This window comes from Pipistrellus kuhlii, unplaced genomic scaffold (genome assembly GCF_014108245.1).
Source record: "Pipistrellus kuhlii isolate mPipKuh1 unplaced genomic scaffold, mPipKuh1.p scaffold_m20_p_46, whole genome shotgun sequence".
NCBI classification, from domain to species: Eukaryota; Metazoa; Chordata; class Mammalia; order Chiroptera; family Vespertilionidae; genus Pipistrellus; species Pipistrellus kuhlii.
In genome coordinates this window covers 2,395,953-2,411,406 of record NW_023425547.1, presented here as the reverse complement: position 1 = coordinate 2,411,406, position 15,454 = coordinate 2,395,953, and the positions used below count along the sequence as shown (strand labels likewise).

Sequence of the window (15,454 nt, the reverse complement as noted above, 5' to 3'; positions counted from 1 at the left end):
GAGGTGGACTTTTTTCCTTTTAGTACTGTCAGTCTCACTTAAGTTTGTGTTTGCTTCCTTAAGTGGGAGAAAGTGGCAAAGTGATAACTGAGTGTCAGGAATTGCATATAACCCTGGAAGCTCCCTTGAAATATGTCACACATGTGGTCATTATCTTTAACATGTGGCAACTGAGAATGACTGGACTACAGAAAAAAATTCATTTCTTTGTAGGACATACAAGCTTTCCACAGTGGGCCTTAGTCCAGACTCATCTTTAACTCCTTATACCAAAGCAGAAGCCATACACTTTCCTGCCTCTTAGGAATTTATCTCTGCTCTTCTTTCTGCTTTGGTTGCCTGTTAAGCTACCTTTCCTTCATGTGTAATTTCATTTCATTGTTCAATGCCAAAGTCTGGTGTCTTCTTCTCTAGGAAAATGTAACGTTGTCTCTTTTTCTCCAGCATTTTTTAAAAATTCTTGTTTGGATGAATGAATGAGGCCCCCACAGCCACAGAGCACCAATTTGGCTGGCTCCACACAGCATGCACTACCTCTTAAGATGATGCTACTGCTCTTTTCTTGGATGCCCTGTTTGCCATCTAAGAACCTCATGCTAGTCTCATCCCAAACAGGTCATGACAAGTATAGATGGGATATTATGCTGTCACCACAAATGCTCTTGAACGTATTCCAAGAATTGTACCAGATCCGGAGGTCTTTGATAGATTGATCTAATGTGAGAGGCCTGAGACTGGAAATTAGAAGATTTCATGCGTCCTGTATAGACTTAGGGTCAGGTTTTGGACCAATAACTTCATTATGCTGCGCCTCAGTTTTCCTTTATGCAAAATGGACTTAATCCATGACCTATTTGCCTCTTCAAAATGTTATGAAGTTCAAATGAGATCATATGTTCTGAAAATTGAAATACTGACAAGAATTTTTATGCCTCTGCATTCACCCTGGGATAAAGGACAAACTCTGTAGTATGATACATAGGCCCTCACTGACTTTATTTGTATCTCCTTTTCTACCATCCTCTTTCACAGCCTCATCTTTTTTTAAACATTTCCTTCAGGCCAAACTATTGGTAGTTTTCTTTAAAAGATAGCTGTCTCTTGCTAAAAATGAATTTCCCTTTTCCCCACCTCAATTCCATCTTCATCCAACCTGGGTTATAACTTAGAGTTCTCCAATAAGCATTACTTGAATTCCTCACTAGACTATGCTAGGCATCATTCTTTTGCACTCCAATGAGACTTTGAACTTCTCTAACTATTAAATTATATAGCACCTATTACATTATATTACAATTATATGTCTCTCTGTCTCTTCCACAAGACTGGAAGTTCCGTGAGGACAGAGAGCATGTTTGTCTTGTTTGTTTGTAGGATACATAGTGATTGCAGGAATAATTAATGAATAAAAGGAAGAACTAACGAATGAGGAGATGTTTGGATATTGTGCCCATGTGAAGAGTTCTTGCAGTCTTTTGAAGTGGGTGTGATTCCCCTAAAGATTAGTTCAACCTTGGCATTATTCCCTATGGCACAATGTATAAGTATAAAAAGGGCTTGCTTCATTTGAGAACAAGTATCACTGCCCAAGCGATGTGTCTCTCAGAACTTCTGTTTGCTCTGCTGGCCTGTTTTCTGGTCTTATAGTTAAAGTCACCTAATGGGGTGAAGGAGGATGTTCTCATATAATCTGGCTTAAGTCAGCTTTTTTGGTATAGTTTTGCTAGTTGGCAGTCAGACCAAATTCCTCAAATAGCCTTCCCTTTGCTTGAAGCACCCTGGGAAATAAGTTGAGGGAACGGGGGGAGTTGTGGACTAAAAAATGGTGACAAAAGAATTTGAGGATTTGAATCATCTGCATCTTCCTGTTATCTCAAAAATTAGGTTGTCATACTTAAGTGTGTTGTTTAAATGTTTCTCATTGCTTCTGCAATTCCTATTCTATCACTTTCAATAATTCTCTTCTCTCAACCTTTATTGTAGTTGCATGCAAAAACAAAACAAAACACAAACCTCTGGGAGTGGATCATAGGTGAAATAGGTGCTGTATATGGAGTAGAGAATCCTTGGGCTTAAAATATGGAAACCACAGACAAGAAATGGAGGCTCTCTCACCAGGACTATGAGCCAGTGTGAAAGTGGATAGTAGAGGTTCTTATGTGCTCTGCCAATGTACCATGACACCTGTAGGCACGTAAAGTGACCATGAGCTGAATGTTCTAGTCCTAGTCCCTTATCACAGGTCCTAATTCACAATGACATTCAATAAGTTTTTTCACCTTGTTTCTTCATATGAAGTACGAAAACTTGAGGCTAGGAGCTAAGACCCCTTCTAGTTCTAAAAGGAAACAAAAATAAATCAAAACTTAGCCCAATATTGTCTTAGGGATGGATGTGATAGGCTGAAGTTCCAGATTGGCCTGGCCTAAAGCAATTAATAGTTTGTAAACTCACTGAAAATATGGGCTGTGACTTACTTAATTATTTATTTCTGCTATTGATGAGATTATTGTTGAACCTTTCCCCCATCCATCCAGGGGTTGACAGCATCTATTACTCAGAACTCAATTGTCTTTTTGACCCCCTAGGTGTTCAAACATGTAGTTTATAGTTTCATAATTACATGTCCTAGTGGTGGGCCCTTCTCTGTGGACCTCTCATAGTGTACCCATGCTAGAGTACATTGCAGCCTTGAACCATTGCTCAGCCTCCTTACCTGTGGGCTGTGAGCACTGTAGAGGGTCATTGAGTGGGAACAACAAGAAAAATTATGTTCTCAGGATGACAAATTGCCCTTTCTTTCCCTCTTTATATCACTATTAAGAAAGATGATGCTGTTCGCAATAACCATGGTGTCCACATTGGAAGGTGCTTTCCATATCATCTAGTCCGATTTCATACCTCAGACACACTCATTTCATATATGAGAAAACTAGGGTTTAGGAAAGGAAAGCAGGTTTCCTAACATCATATCAGCAGATCAGAATCATAGTTATATGCTAGCTCACATAGGACTCCTGCCTCCAAGCTCTTTTTAATCCACTAGGTCAGTGGTCGGCAAACTCATTAGTCAACAAAGCCAAATATCAACAGTACAACGATTGAAATTTCTTTTGAGAGCCAAATTTTTTAAACTTAAACTTCTTCTAATGCCACTTCTTCAAAATACACTCACCCAAGCTGTGGTATTTTGTGGAAGAGTCACACTCAAGGGGCCAAAGAGCCGCATGCGACTCCCAAGCTAAAGTTTGCTGACCACGGCACTAGGTGTTCTTGTCTTCCTGACCTGTGTGCTTTGGTACTCCTTAAAAATCTATGGGGGATGCTAATTACCTTTTTAATTAAGACAGGGGCTGAACAGTAAATGAAACCAAGTAGGGTGGCTGTTAGGACACTGTTTGTAGGTCCACAACACACAAACCTATAATACATGTTCTCTTGCAGAAACACACACAAACATAATGCTAAGAATCTATGGTTTTCTTTTGTCCATCAAACACTGTTTGAAGAAATATGTTGAGAAATCCAACCACTCTGAGTTGGCCAGTGAAAAACAAAGCTCAATAAGGCATCATTCTTCGGGATTCTGGCGTTTAAATAGGGTACAAAATCAGAGAAATAAACCCAACATCTGGGCTATATACATTCTTACTGAATTCCCAACCCAGTCCAGTTGAGAGGTACTGTGACAACCCCTATAACAGGTGAGGTATAAAGACCTTTCATATTATTCCTTAATATATCTGTTATAGCACATTGATGGCCTGTATTTCAAACCCAGAAATTCATTTTTGGATCTCATAAATATCCACACTGAAATGAGACAGGAGGGGAGCTTACTTGAACTTTCAAAAACCCAAAAGAATGATGAGTCAAATTTTACCTGAGTGGTCAAAGATTATATGACCTCTGAAAAAACAATGAGGATGTAAATGTGTGAACGTGCCCATTCCTTGTCTGAAGCTTGACAAGAACTGGATGGTGAAGCTCATACCCATTTTATGCTCCTATAAGAATGAGGCTGAGGGTGAACAGCTAGATTTTGTGTGACTTTTTCCTGGCTGACAAGCTTAAGGTTTTTGATGAGAGATTGTAGTGGACCACCAGTGTCCATTTGTGATTTCTAGCCCAGACACTTTGATATTTTAGTTGTCCTAAGTCAACCTATGCTAAAGCTAACACAGGTCAAGTTTATAACTCATGTGCAAAGATTAAAAAATATTATGTATATGAAAACCAAAGTAGCATAAGAGGTCACTGGGCATGATGCCAATACTTGACTTCAATAAAGACAGCCAATAAAAAGAGCCAATTAAAGGAACTCTGATGACATTCATCTGAAATTTTAGCTTGTTTTATGTTTTAACAAATTAACAATGGTGATAAGAGGACATTAGCAGCTTTTCTAGAGTCTCTTGGTTAACAGCAACTAGAGCCTGCAGCTACAACAGGGGCTGTGGCCAAGTTTTAGCTGGCAGACCAGCAAGCCAATATTTTATACAATGGATGACACTTCTGAAAGCAGAGACAGAGACAAACCCAGAGTCACAAATGTATTACAACAAACAAGTTTCTGTCATTTTTAATCATATTTAGAGCAACAAAAGATTCCACGATTACAAAAAGAGAACAGAACACTAGCAGTTGGGGCTGGTCCTGCTGCCCAGTAGAGGCCAAGTGCCGCTGTGAGAACTGAAACCCCATTGAAACAAGTTTCAATCAAAATTAATGTTTCTTTTGAAAAATCTTTATATGATGCTTTCTCTTTTTCTTTATTTTTCCATCATTATCTAAATTAATTCTTTCATCTGGTTACATAGTCTGCTCCCTCCTGCTGCCAAATTAAGCTCAAGGACAGCACAAGAATGTCATGTTTGAGGCACTCCCTAATCAATATTCCAGTCTAGAAGAAAGCAGAAGGGTGTCACTAAATTCTGAATAGACTCTCTTTTAGCTTTAGCCACCCCAATGGTGACTATTCTCATAACCTGAATGGCTTATGGGATAGGGCAACCCCACAGGCACTTCATTGCCATAGAGTGAGCACCAAGGGCCAAGGTTAGAAAAGACTGCAGGCTTGTCATTTCTGTTGTGCAGGAAACACAGTCCAAAAATATAAAGCATCAGTCAGAGAGGGCACCATCGGAGAAGCAGCAACATCTCAGACTTTTCTTTTATTTGGGGTATGTGTGTGTTCCAGTCTTTGGTGGCCAATGGAATCTGCAGCTATATGACAGCCTTGTTAAGTAGTGCACGTGAGAACTATTTTAAAACACAAGGGCCACTTAATCCATAGCTTCTAATTTAATTCCATAAGAGGTTAAGAGACAAGTGGGATACAAAATGGAACCAGCACCCCTATTAATAATATACTGAATTGGGGTTGAAAACCAATCAATACATATTATGTACTTTCTGGCAAAACCAAATGGGGATAAATTGAAGCTGAGTCAAAGGGTGTTCTACCTTTAAGAGTTTACCTGCTAAATTAAAATATTGACCATTTACTTTGGTGAGTGGTAATATTGCAAGTGTTTTGTTGCCTCAGCAGAAGTGATAGAAAAGGGGTGAATAATGTGAATTTTTCTACCTTCACCTAGAAATGGTTAAGAGTTGGGAGGCTTTGAGCAACAGACCCCAGTGTCAATCTCTTAATTGAAGAAAAATATCCCTACCTATTGGCAAAGACAGACCAGTACCTATAGATATATAACTTATAGTACATTGACAATTTTTATAACAGAGAAAAACACATTTCCATTGTCAAAATCTTTACAGAACATATCCAAAACCATAATTAAAGCACATAGACACCCAGTAGCAAGAGCACCTCAATTGCAGGTGAGTAAATTACATGAAAGATAGAGCACTTGCTCCAGGTTCCCAAGTGCAGTAAACTGCCCTTTTCTCAACAAGGATGGTGGAAAACAAAGAATGTCCTTCCTTCTTCCAAATGCTTAGGTCCCATTAGGGGGCCACTGGCTAATCATTTTGATGGACCTTTGACCCCAAGTATGGGCCTTCCCCAGTCAGTTACAATGAGTTTTCACCACCCTTTAAACATTCATCAGTCTTGGGCTAGTAAAGTGCAATATATCATGTACCCTACCGTTTCTCCCTTCCCTGCTCCTTTGCAAAGCCTGTAAATCAGGCCCCAATAGGGGCAGCAATCTCTTGTTATCTGATCAACCCAGGTGTCTTTATGTTTTGAGAGAGCTTCCAAAATGGAACTGCAGCCTCTCTCACAAATACATGGTATGAATTGTGACCTGAAACCAAATATAAAGGATCAGAGAAAGGTAAAGCTATCAGAACACATTATATCTATGTTTATAATTCAGTTTTGAAACATGGATAAAAATACTCATGTACAATATATTTCAACCTTTTGTCTTAAACTGCAGAGAACATTTTTGTGTCTTTCAAAGTGGGCAGAAATGAGGATTCCTGCCTTCTGTCCCTTTAGTGCAAAATCTAGTCCTTTAAATGCGCTCTTTCTTAGCAAGGGACTCACATCTTAAGATAAACTACCATGGGCACTAGCAAACACAGTGGCCAAGACAGCTCCATTTCCAACCATGCAATTATGGACCTTTAAAAAGTTTCTGAACAACTACTGGAGAAAAGGAAAGCTATTTCTTATAAAATCTCTTAGTTAAGAACCAATAATCCCATTTCCCCCCAAAATTATCTTCTACTCTTCTAAACATGTATATTGTATGTGGGGGGAAACCCACAGAACTCATAAGTCAGTCCTTTAATCTGTCTTTGGATAGCTTACCAAAGAGGCACCAATGTTTACTCCTCCCTGCCCTTAAAAATTTTGGTATCTTAGCAGATACAGTGTAATCTTTGGTTACATAATGTGATGCTCTCAACTCTGTCTTTTTAAAAACATCTTTCAAAGATTTTCAAAGAGATTAGAGATGAGAACAGAACTGCCTATAAAAGGCAGCAAGAGTAGAAACTTCTTTTTACAAGAAATTGCACATGCAAAATGGCTTGTTTTGACTTTAACTTTGGGGTTTGATCCTGTGATTTAGCATTCCTGATTCTCATGAATCAGGGGGTCGAGCATGAAGGCCATTTCCTTGGCTCAGTGACCTTTTATTTGGGCAACTGGCACAGGATAATTAGTAGTCATCCACTTGTTTTCTCATGGTCATGCAGGGAACATGCAGGCATAGTTATTAAGTTGTCTGGAGAGAATCTTATAAGGCGAAACCCTGGCACAAGATTGGGAGGGGGTAAAGGCAGTGGCTTGGGCTTTTGTGCTCTGCTAAATATCAAGGGAGAAAAGAGTCAAGGCCATGTCTGTGCTGTGCCTAATGAAACAAACAGGAGCTACTTGAAGCTCAAAGTTAGGTTATTTGTGTAATTGGTAGTATCATGTGAATGGTAGAACTATTTTCTCTTAAAGTACAAACTGAATTATTCTTGCTATATACACATATATACATTTAAAAATAAAGGATGGACAGAGAGGAACTTTAGCATCACCACATTATTTCTGAAATCTCAGAAACTACTTAAAGGACAGAGGGATGGAAGGAAATGTTTTTCTTTTTTAGTGCCAGTGAACATATATAAAAATATATGTATTACTGATTTTCTTTTTTCAAAGATATGACAAAATCCTTTAAAATATCCCTTTCTCACTAAAAAATAATGAGCTTTCCAAGAATGATGACACTGTCTGTGGCATATAAAATCAATGGAAAAAAGAATCCAACCCTCATTTCAGCTCAGACACTAGGCCTGGATGAACTGTCTAATGAACAATAGCTGAAACTGCCACACAACTCTTTTATTTGACCACAGAGTTTGTGACCCTGCCAGTGGTCTGCTGCCCACACAGACAGGGCCTTCTCTCTGGTGCTCCCTTTTCTTTTCTCTTCCTTACTCTCCATTCCCATTGAACACTGCAAACCTCTTTGGAAATAGCCTCTTTGGAGACAATGACTTGTCTGATGAGTGATCTTCATCTTCCAGCTCACCAGGTGAGTGGATCTTGTTGGCCAATCTTTCATGGGTGAGCATAGTGTACCAACCACATCAACGCTGTTTGTAGAGTAGAGTGCATGCAAAATGAGACTTCTGTCAATTACATTGGCTGGAACATCAATGACAAAAATAAAGCATAAATCCCCTTTTCATCTGTGGTAGAACAAAGCCAAGCTAAAATACTTTTTCTCATAGAATCCCCAGTGCAAAAGCAATAGGCCTAAAGCCTGTGTAGGCTGTTTTCTCTATTCTTGCCATTCTGAAATTTGGAGTAATCCAGTTCTTGCTGATTATAATTATACTGATTTTTCGCTTTCACAAGTGAAAAACATGTACTAGTATATTCATAAGGATAAGAATCACAATTGAGAAATCTCTAAAGATGAAAAATTTGATAGGAAAATGGAAAGGAGAGACTCTAGTCTTTTCAAGAAGAGGTATTAGTATGATATCATCAAATCCATGTACCACAAAAGATGAAGATCATTTCAAAATAAATGTAAAGTAATTATTAAAATGTAATCAAGTTTAACCAAAAAGAGTGGTGTATTTTTTTATGTTTAAAATAGCAAAACGTGAGCCCATGAGCTTATATAAAGCTAAATGGTGCCATAACAAAGAAAATCATAATTTGTCTATTTTATGCCAGAAAGAGAACCTGTTAGCTTTAGTTTTATCCAGCAGTCTTGGATTGGTCTATCACCCATCTTGGGTGCCCTTCTCTCTTGTTATTTAAAAAAACTGTTTTTCAAGTTCTTTAGGCTATTAATATCAACACAGAAATCAGGGAAGATCATATCATATCACTCAGAAACTATCTTCTCAACAAGTAAAGTGAACCAACTGAAATGGGCATCTTGTTTACTGGCTTCTAATTTCTTGAGTTTAGCAGGTGAATTAAAGAGCTAAGTGATAAGGCAGTGACCAAGATGAGAAAGTAGGTGGGCATTCCCTCTTTACTTGGGATTTGGGAACAAAGTCAACAGAATAGAGGTTTTCCAAATGTCTATATGAAACCAGTGTCCAAGGAACACACCCTGAGTTCATGGGTGGCAGCCCATTGGAACCACACCAACCAGAACTTTTCAAAGCGGCCATGATTCTGTACTCTCAGTGTTTCAGCTTTCCTCTGTCTGACAGGCAGCATCATAGGTGGGGAGTCTGACTGAGTATGGCCAAAGTCAGAGCACAGAATCAGCATCAGAGGAGGAGGAAGAAGAGGAGGAGGAGTAAACTCACCAGATGGTATCCATCTGGTTTTAAACTTTGCCTCTTAATTTAGTAGTCAGTCTCCTCTTGCTTTCTTCTCTCTTCTTCCCATGACTTCTGCAGGTGAATATGCTGGGTGGCAAGGAAAGCATTTACAGGTTTCTGTTTCTAGTGCTCCATTCTTCCAAGCTGGTAACTGAATTTTCTCTTTAACCCCAATAAGGGTTGCTCCTTTAGCTGTTCTGAAGGAGAAAGCGGGCATTTCTCTACTTGGTGGGAAGGTACCATCTCTGGGGGACAAGGGCAAGTCGCCAAGCTTGTCCAATATATTGATGCCTTCTTTCCAGTTTGTATATGGGATGCGGAGAAGATGTGGTAGTTGATGAGAGATACTTGGTAAGAAATCTTTGAGTCTACTGACATTTAGAAATCAATGTTAAATCTGCTGCTTATTAGCTTTCTTTGTGGTGGGGGCTCTTAGCAGAGAGTCCATGAACATGTCTAAAGAAGTGGAAAAATTTCACCACTGTTGCTGGTAAAGTTCAGGCCCACAAAACACTGAAGGAGAGTGGAGGAAACTTGTAACAGCATAGAGTCATGCTAAAAGCACTCAGGTCTTTTAAAGATGGGGACAAAAAGGGATCAATTCTTCAATGTCCTAAATGGAGAAGAGCCAAACCACCACTTCCTTTTCCTCTAACTCCAGCCCCAAGTTCCTCCTTGGCTCATAAATGGGAAAGCAGACCTGGATCTGAATGGGGCCTTCAGATCTCTCTTCTCTTTCTTGCTGGTCTTACTCATTAGTGGAAGTGGCCAAGTTTTGGCTAAAGATAAATTTTTTTCAAAGTTACTAGAAAAGCTATTGAAAGTCCATTTAAGCATGGAAGCAGAGGGTGAGAGAGAAAAAGATTGGGGTGGGAGAGGCATTCCACATGCAGACAAGTTTTCAAATAAGAAGCACATTTTCAGTAAAATGAATTGCTCTGCAGTTGAGCAGTCTAGACCTCAGGGACCAAAAATGTGAGCAAATACTGGTGATTTAACTGTCCTCTTTGTCCTGTCTTAAATCTGTCTCTCCCTTCCCCCAACTCAGTTCTGGGGCCATCCTGTCCTCTAATGGCAAAAGCTATTGGCAGAAACTTTAGGAGGGAGGGTTTTGAAAAATAACAGTGACTCCCCATGGTCTTGTAATGCTCACCTTATTCTAGTCACTATTAGCATCTTCGGGGATTTGTTTGTTTTTATATTTTTTAAATGAAAAATATCCTAGCAAGATTTTTGTTTTTGTTTTTGTTTGTTTGTTTGACTTTTGGTTTTTCCAGATACTCTTAGCTCTTTAAACTTCCCATGGCATTAGGTGAGTAAACGTTTGTGTGGCTGGCACACAGCACACTGCTATAAACAAGCACAACTTGACACTGGTCCACATGAGGATCATCACAGATTTAAAGAGATATAACACCATTCAAAACACAGATAAGAGCCATTCATTGCAGGGAGCAGAGTCTGAAAGTGCCATGGGAGGGTCAGATGAGGAGGTGGGAGGAAAGAAAGAAGGAAAATAGAAAAAAGTCTGGCAACTAGGATTCAGGAACATCTTCATGACAGACTACATCAATAGAGGAAATTCCCCAAGGCACAGCAGAGAAGTAGTGCAGAGTTATAACAGGCAGAAGATATCTGAAAAGGGGAGTGAGGTGAGGTGAGGAAATGGGCCTTCCGAAGCTTCATTGAGTGTGGAAATAGATGGGCTTGACTTTTCCAGAAAGGATCTTGGGCACTTGCACAGAGATGATCTCTGCCATCATTTCTGGAAAGTCCACGCTCACCATGTGCGACTTGATTAGGAGGTCAAAGGTGAACTGGTGCAGCTCTCGTGCAATCTGTAGGGGGGACAATAAGAGAGGGAGGGGAAAAGAAAACAGGGTTGACAAAGAGTTGACTTTTATTAGGCTCTTACTCCCACATTTGATTTTTCTCCTTCCCTGTTCTTGGTCGTGTGTGTGTGTGTGTGTGTGTGTGTGTGTGTGTATGTGTGCGCGCGCGCGTGTGTGCACCTCCACACACGTGCACACACGTGTTTGCACTAAATTACCTCCATGGAATAATTGAGGGTTCCCAAGATATCTCTTAAACCATTGTAAACTTTCTGACTCAAGACTAAGCATTCCTCTTACCCAGGGCTCCTTTCTCTTTCTCTTTCTCTTTCTCTTTCTCTTTCTCTTTCTCTTTCTCTTTCTCTTTCTCTTTCTCTTTCTCTTTCTCTTTCTCTTTCTCTTTCTCTTTCTCTCTCTCTCTCTCTCTCTCTCTCTCTCTCTCTCTCTCTCTCTCTCTCTTTCTTTCTCTTCCTCTTCCTCTTCCTCTTCCTCCCCCCCCTCTCTCTCTCACACACACACAGTCAGAAACACAAATGGTGTATGCACAAAAACACATACACATGACTCAAAGAAGAGGGGAAAAAATCCAGGTCTGTTTTGTCTGCCCAGAGAACTTATCTGCTCTAAGCCCATTCCCTGAGTCCCAACTGCTCTGTTCTCAACTCCTCCACATCTTTCACAACATCCAGCTGGGACATTGTGACCTGTGTTCATTTCTTTTCCATTGCATTTTCTTCCTGGACCACATTCAAAATAAGAGGAGTATGGAAGCACCTCCCAACAGGTAGTGCCAGACCCTAGAAGAACATATTATCATTTGGCTCTATCAGGCAGCTCTCCCTGACAAGGCACCCTCCATCATTTGCTTACAGGCTGCACAGAGTCCAGGAGCTTGGTGAGCTGGTAGAAGCGCCTTGAGCAGGATGTGGGATTTTTTCTCTTGCATGCAATGATACGATCAAGTTCCTTGATGTAGTTCATTCGAAGTTCATCAAAGAATTTTTGATTTTTCAGCCCATCCACTGGAACTGATGTGGGATGAAGACAGAATGGGAAGGGGAAGCATGCCCAAAAAGGAGCATTAGACAAAGCACCAAGTTTTCTGGCCACAAACCTGACACCCACCCCACAGGGAGGGAATCATCTACTTGATTTCCTGTAGCTAAAGTCTATATGTCTGGGACCTTGAGTTTGCCAGAAGATCTTAGGGGAAAAGCTAGCTGAACCCAACTTGAAGAGCATCAAGTAAATACAATGTACTTAACATATTCTTTTTCTAGTCTTCTAAACACATTTCTTGGGACCTATGGTTTCACATTGTCCACAGAGTAGTTCTGATTTAGACAATTAAAACATATAACTTTGAATACCAAATTGATTCATTTATGGGCTAAAAGAGCACTCAATTTAGAAGAGACATTACAGAAACATTTTTGGATGCCAAATAAACCCTGTCTGATTTATTTAGATAGACTTTCTCCTGTTGGCAGTCCCTTCTGCCCTACAAGATATGCAAAGTAGGCCTTGCCTTTTTCTATGGTAGAAGGTATGGAAAACTTCAGTGGTCTGCTACAATCAACCAAAATATCTTATCCCAAAGAGATGATTGGGGTAAGTGGAAATCTAATGGAGGATGAATTTTAGCAATGAAATTGGTCTTTATCTATGACATTTATCCTTGTTAGACAAAATGATGCTAAGGGAGAATTGAATAGGAAGGGTGGAAACAAAAGGGAAATGTCCAGGGCTGATAACTCTTTAATGAAAAAAGCAACTCTTCTCTGAGCCCCTCAGCCCCCAGGGACATTCCCTACTCCTCCAGGCACTTACTAATGCTGAAGAGCAGCAGTGCCTTCATGCACAGGAATTCCTGGGGGGTGATTTGGAGCCATCCAAATTCTTGAGAGAGGTGTCTCATTCGGACACATTGGCTGTACATCCGGGACTTGTGCATGCGGTACCTGAGAAAGAGACACACAGAGGAAGGAGGGAAATGAAGGAGGTTAATAAGCTCAAGAGAATGTTTCTTGATGCTCTCCCCTTGCCAGGTTCTCCAAGAAGAGCTTGGTGTTTCTCTTGTTGGTACTTTAGTGGCAAGAAAGAAGGTTGTTATCAAACCCCCTGACACCCCCCCCCAAAAAAAATCCTGACATTCTGATAGCTACTCATCTCTCCTGGTCAGGATATGGGTAAACACATGGGACTTCCAGGTTCATGCGCTCCTTCTGTTTCCTGAGACAGAGATAGACAAGTCTAATCAACATGGGCCAGGCACATGGTCTCCCTGACTACATTTTCAATATCCTAGCTACATCCAGAGCCAGAACATGCCTCCCAGGTATCCCAACTTGTAAGATTTATAGGAGACAGGACTTAGAAATCAACTCTTAAAGTAAGGATACCAGGATTCTTAAGTGACTATAGTAGTAGTTCTTTCTTGTCAATTTCCCTGCCTCTTGGCTAGAATGCCATTCCCCATACGAAAATTTTAAATATTTATTTAAATGCTCCTAGGGAAGAAGATTTCCCCATTGTCACTTCAAAATAAGTTCCAATGTTTATCAAATCATCCAGTAATTATTTCTGAATGTTTACTGTAAAGACCCCCCCTGCTGAGGGGGAGATTACACTATCATATATTGGCTGTTCCTTACTACAGTTTGGGAGTTATAAACAGTGTGAACTGTTTTCATTATAGTGACTTGTGAACAGATCATCACATTATCACCTAAAATTATATAGGGAAGTGGCCAAGCTTCTTATGGTGAGCCAACTCTCTTTTCCATGACTGTCTATGGCAATCATCTAAGAGAAAATACAGCATCCTTCAGCTAGTAGGCATTCTTGGTTTCCAGCACTCCATAAATTGTGTGTGAGTGTGTGTGTGTGTGTGTGTGTGTGTGTGTGTGAGAGAGAGAGAGAGAGAGAGAGAGAGAGAGAGAGAGAGAGAGAGAGAGAGAGAGATTATATATCTTGTGGATAAAGTAAAAGGGATATGACACCCACTTAAATGGTGAGGAAAAAGAACTCCTAGATTGTGACTGAAGGCCATGGTTTAATATTTTGGTTCCCAAACCACTAGCATGGTCCACAACCTGAATAGTTCTGGCACTAGGTGGATGGAAGCTCAACACTTGATTTCAGATAAATTTTGCCTGGCCTTATGAAAGGGGGAAGGAGGCAGATGGTGTAGAAATATTCAATTCCAACTGGAACTCAACTGGAAAGAAGTATTTAGGTAGTATTACAAGTCAATTGACCAAAACACTGTTGCTCCAAGACCTTTCACTATAGAGAATTTTTGTTGTTGTTGTATAGAGCATTTTAAAATAACACATGCTGACCCTGGGGAATGGATCTGTTCTGGTATTTATTGTACTTACAGGCCTCTGTTGATAAAAACACTGCAATATTTTTTACCTACCATTAATATCATGCTCCTGGCATGCAGGACTGCTATAACACTTCTTTAAGCCCCCAAAACAGAAATTTGTGAAAGATGGGGAGAAAGGCAACAGAAAAAAATTCAGGAAAGATAGGAACAAGAAATGGGGAGAAAGAGCTAAAAGAATAAGGAGATAGTTAAAAGGAAGGAAAGGGAAAGAGAGTAGAAGGCAGGAAACATGGGGTCAATAATTGAATCCAGGAGAGCAGAGGTAGTTGGGAGTAAAGGAGAGTAGATAAGAAGGAAAATGAAAATTGTAGAACACTGAACATGGTGCCTGGCACATAGAAAGTGTTCAATAAATTACATACTAGTATAGGAAGGTGCCATTATCATAATATTCACCATTCAACAGATGAGAAGAATGAGATTAAAGGAAGTTAAGTAATATATCTGAAGTCACACAAGTAGGGTTCAAGCTCATGACCCTTATATGTGTTTCCCAAAAAGAGGTCAGGAAGAAAGAAAAATGCAGGGTTGATGATAGGGTTTGGTATAAGAGAGACCAGCAAATGGGTTGACTCAGATTCCTTGTCTTTCTCTTTGGGCTTCAGTCTCCCTATTACTAGTACCTTAATGAGGCTAATAGCAATTAGTGTTTTTCACCTAGAGAATTACTGTCTCCATATTGTGCTAAAATGTATCAAGGAAGTTTAGACTGTCACAGTGACTGGAGTTTTATTTGGTATATCATGGACAGGTACCAGGAATGTTAAATATATTCCAATATGTGGGAACTTCTTGTGCAATGAAAAACTATTCCTCCAAAAATGTCAACAGCATCCCTATTGAGAAACATTGGTTTAGATGTTTTTAGGAATCCCAAGAGCTCTGGCATAGTGGGTTCCTATGTGAAGAAGGGGAGATGGAGCACCTATTGTTTCAGGAGCTCTGGGGCTTGATGTGTTTAAGACCATGT

At 40.0% G+C, this 15,454-nt stretch overlaps 1 protein-coding gene and 1 non-coding gene across 2 annotated transcripts in view; one reads left to right on the top strand and one right to left on the bottom strand.

The window, feature by feature from the left end:
- Positions 1-2,621: 2,621 nt before the first annotated feature.
- LOC118704747 lies at positions 2,622-2,752 on the top strand. Its single transcript, XR_004983505.1, has one exon. It is a non-coding gene; the product is annotated as a small nucleolar RNA SNORA42/SNORA80 family (small nucleolar RNA).
- Positions 2,753-4,568: 1,816 nt separating this feature from the next.
- The window catches only part of AR (androgen receptor), a 312,743-nt gene continuing 301,857 nt past the window's right edge, over positions 4,569-15,454 (bottom strand). Inside the window, exons 6-8 of the mRNA XM_036412619.2 lie at positions 12,921-13,051; positions 11,961-12,118; positions 4,569-11,096 (exon numbers count right to left, since the gene is read on the bottom strand). Coding sequence (XP_036268512.1) covers positions 10,941-11,096; positions 11,961-12,118; positions 12,921-13,051 — 445 coding nt within the window. The 3' untranslated portion in view covers positions 4,569-10,940. The remainder of the gene's footprint in view (positions 11,097-11,960; positions 12,119-12,920; positions 13,052-15,454) is intronic.